Source organism: Monopterus albus, unplaced genomic scaffold (genome assembly GCF_001952655.1).
Source record: "Monopterus albus unplaced genomic scaffold, M_albus_1.0 scaffold69.1, whole genome shotgun sequence".
In the NCBI taxonomy this organism is placed as follows: domain Eukaryota; kingdom Metazoa; phylum Chordata; class Actinopteri; order Synbranchiformes; family Synbranchidae; genus Monopterus; species Monopterus albus.
The window spans coordinates 57953-61322 of NW_018127949.1; the positions used below are offsets into that span (position 1 = coordinate 57953).

Genomic DNA, 3370 nt, shown 5'->3' on the forward strand with positions numbered 1-3370 from the left:
GTTTAATGATTAATTAGGTGGAACATTGTGGGTGTGGTGTAAGAATGTTAACACTATGTAATAATTCTTTAGTATATTACTTGTGTGGTGTAGAAGATAATTATCTAAGAATGTAATTATGTACGAATGTTAACAATCTGTAATATTTTTTTAGTATATTACTTGCGTGGTGTAAAACAAAATTATTTATGCAGAGATACTGCTTGCAAACCAATGATGGTAAGATGATGTCATGGGGTAGGACTGGATAAGTCTGACTTCTTCCTACTCCATTCAACCATGTACTAGGTATAAGCAAATTGATATTGGATTAGCATTTGTTGGATATGTGTAAAATGATGTGTGTTGATATATCAACTGTCTTTACATGCTTGAAAGAATAAATAAATCAAATCAATCAATCAAAACACAAATTCTTTGACTAAACAAAGAATTTGTCACTACTTTTGGAAGGTCGCTTTCAAAAGTAGTAACAAAAATATACAAATGACAATTCTGCATTCGTTTCACTGTCTGTTTTAGTCATTAGCCCCACGGGTTAAACTGAAAGTACTTGCAAGCCAAATGGGATCATGGGAGAGGCACAAAAGACTCCCTTTAGCCTGAGACTCACTGTCTTCGCCACTGTGATAACAACATCCTTCAAGCTGCTGCCCCAACAGACTGCATAGATGATCAACAGACTTCTTTTATTGTCATCTCACAAAAGCGTTGATTTAATCTGTGAGGCAACGGGCCATTGGAATGAGCAGTGACTGCAGTCACAAGGAATTTGTGATTTGGTGTGTGACAGCCACAGGGTGCAATGATGTAAAAAAAAAATTCAGAGCCCCGTTCAGATATACAATATGACCTCCTTTTACACCCTCAACATAGAAATATTGTGTCTTTGTAACTTTGGTCGAGATGAGTCGATGAAGACTAGAAGACAAGCTTTGGTGTGGCATTTAGGCCAATGGGCCAACAATGTCTATAGTGTAGTCCTGAGTTGATCCGATTATGTCACTGACAATGTGGATGTCCACTCTGTCCTACTGTCCGTACAGTGCTGAACAGTGAAAAAGTGTGACTATTCAGTCCATTGTGACCCGGGGTGATGCACCCCATCATTCAGCTTGACTGGGGCTGCACAGAAGTTCATGATAAACGTGCCCACTGTTTTGATAGGGTCATCCCACAGCCATTAGCTAAATAGCTGAAAAGTAAATCTCTGAACAAACACATGAATTGTCTTGTTAAAAGAATAGATCCATTTTTGAGGAATTTCTCTTTCTTTTTCATAACAAAGTATAAAACAAGTTCATGAATGCCTTATTTATCTCTCTCCATGCAGTTTTGATTTCCATCTTTGTAACCTTTGCTGTCACATGAGTTCAGTAAAGAGGAATAGCCTGCTTCATGGGTGCTCCAACAATTATAAAATTACAAATACAGTATGTGCAGAAGTGATATTCATGTTGCTCTAGATAATCCACATACCTCCCTGTGAGCAGTGTAGAGCATAGTACATAAGGTCTGAACCTGACCCAAGCCTGACACAGTTGCGTTTGTATGATATTTTTTCCCTTATCATTAAATGAAGCAGACATTTGAGTGCTCCAGCCATCTAGCCTAAAGTCTGACCCACATGTCCGAACCCAACATGGACCTGAACATAAGTTTCTGTCCAAACCAGGCCTAAACCCTCAGTTATCGACGGGTCTCATTGGGCTCAGTTCAGGTATCCACACTCTAGAGCAGTGTTTGTTTTTCATGTTGGAGTATAAATGGCAATGTGAGTGTGTGATGTGTTGAAACGCTAAAGCTTTAAGAAATACAACGCTTCGAAATACAATAATAATTGAATAATTGTTTTTTTGCTAAGTGTTAGATGATTGATCAATATTGATAAATATGAAGCTACAGCCAGAAGGTAGCCTGGTTCTGTCCAAAACTAGTGCATCCATGTTGCTGCAAGTTTCCTTATGACATAAATTTTATCATCATACAACCTAAAATTGAGATACACAAGCTGCACCCCATGATGGTGACAGAGCAGACACTGAATCTAGTTTGAACAGAACTGTGTCTTAATTTGGCAGGATTATACAAGTACACTGTGACTTAATGTGCACTTTACTATGAGTCTATATGAGCTTGTCTTACCTTGGCAAACTGTATCACTGACAGAGGTGCAGACCTTCAGCACCTCCTCTTCATCACAGGTGGTGCAGGGAATGCATGGCTCACGAGAACTTTCCTGATCTGAGTATGTGTCCCCAATGCAGTCCTCACACACTGTGTTATGGGCATGCTCACAGCTGTACAGCAATCCCTGGCCTTCAGGACATTTGGTGCAGGGTTCACACATCTGAGACAGGTTATTTTGGTAGAAGCCGTAGTTGCAGACACAGACGGCATCGTTGGCGTCTGTGCAGGGCGTCTGCATGCGCATTAGACCTGTGCACTGTGTGCAGGGCTGACATTTCTCTGTGTGACTGAAGTTTTCTGAGAAGGTTTCACCTGAAAGGAGAGGAAAGAAAATGGCCACTGAACTTTTAGTTGACCAGATGACCAAATGTGACTAAAAGTTATTATTCTTTAAGATATAAATGATTGTCATGTCATGTTTTGTTTGTAGGAAAAAAGATAATATCTAGGAAAAAAGGTTTTTTGTTCTACTTGTTGCTTTCAGTCCATTCATCTGAGCATCCCTGGGCTAGATCCATGTGAAGTGGCGGTTGATAGCAGCACGCACTGGAGCCAATGAAGTAGTGAATTTTCTAATTTTACACAAAATTGTTTTTCAGTTTTTCCCCTTCATTTACAGATCTCGTGATAATTCTGCACGCTCTTAGCTTCTTGATTGTTATAAGCAACAATCTTCTCTTCCTCAGCTGCAGGCAGTTCTCGAAGGGCATCTTTAAGGAAAATCTAATTCGCTCTCTACTGGTCTCTGATATGATGCCGCATTTCATTTTTGACCTTCACTGCTCAAATTCCATCTCCAGGCCACTTCTGTCTTCTCTCTGAGTGCTCTTTTATTTTCACAGGACATCTCCAGTTGGAATTAAAAGTGTGTATTTTTAGTCTGTATATTTCAAAAACCTGTCTAAGCCATCTTAGTAAGCCTTTGTTAATTCAAAGAATGGAATCAATAACCCCTCAACTCAACATATTTAGAGTATGGAGTTGAAAACTGGGGAAACACTTACAGGAGTTCACTTCAACCATTGTACATATTACAGAAGAGAGCGATAAGAGTTGTGCACAAGATGGGGTATAGGGATCACACCAATGTAGCTTTCATACAGTCTAAATTGTTAAAACTCTTTGATTTGGTGGAATATAAGACTGCTGTGTTTATGTATAAAGCCAGGAACGACTTATT

The 3370-nt window shown here is 39.3% G+C and overlaps 1 protein-coding gene across 1 annotated transcript in view; it reads right to left on the reverse strand.

The window, feature by feature from the left end:
- The window catches only part of ngfrb (nerve growth factor receptor b), a 33125-nt gene that overhangs the window by 18295 nt on the left and 11460 nt on the right, over positions 1 to 3370 (reverse strand). The window contains exon 3 of the mRNA XM_020605380.1: positions 2146 to 2502. Coding sequence (XP_020461036.1) covers positions 2146 to 2502 — 357 coding nt within the window. The remainder of the gene's footprint in view (positions 1 to 2145; positions 2503 to 3370) is intronic.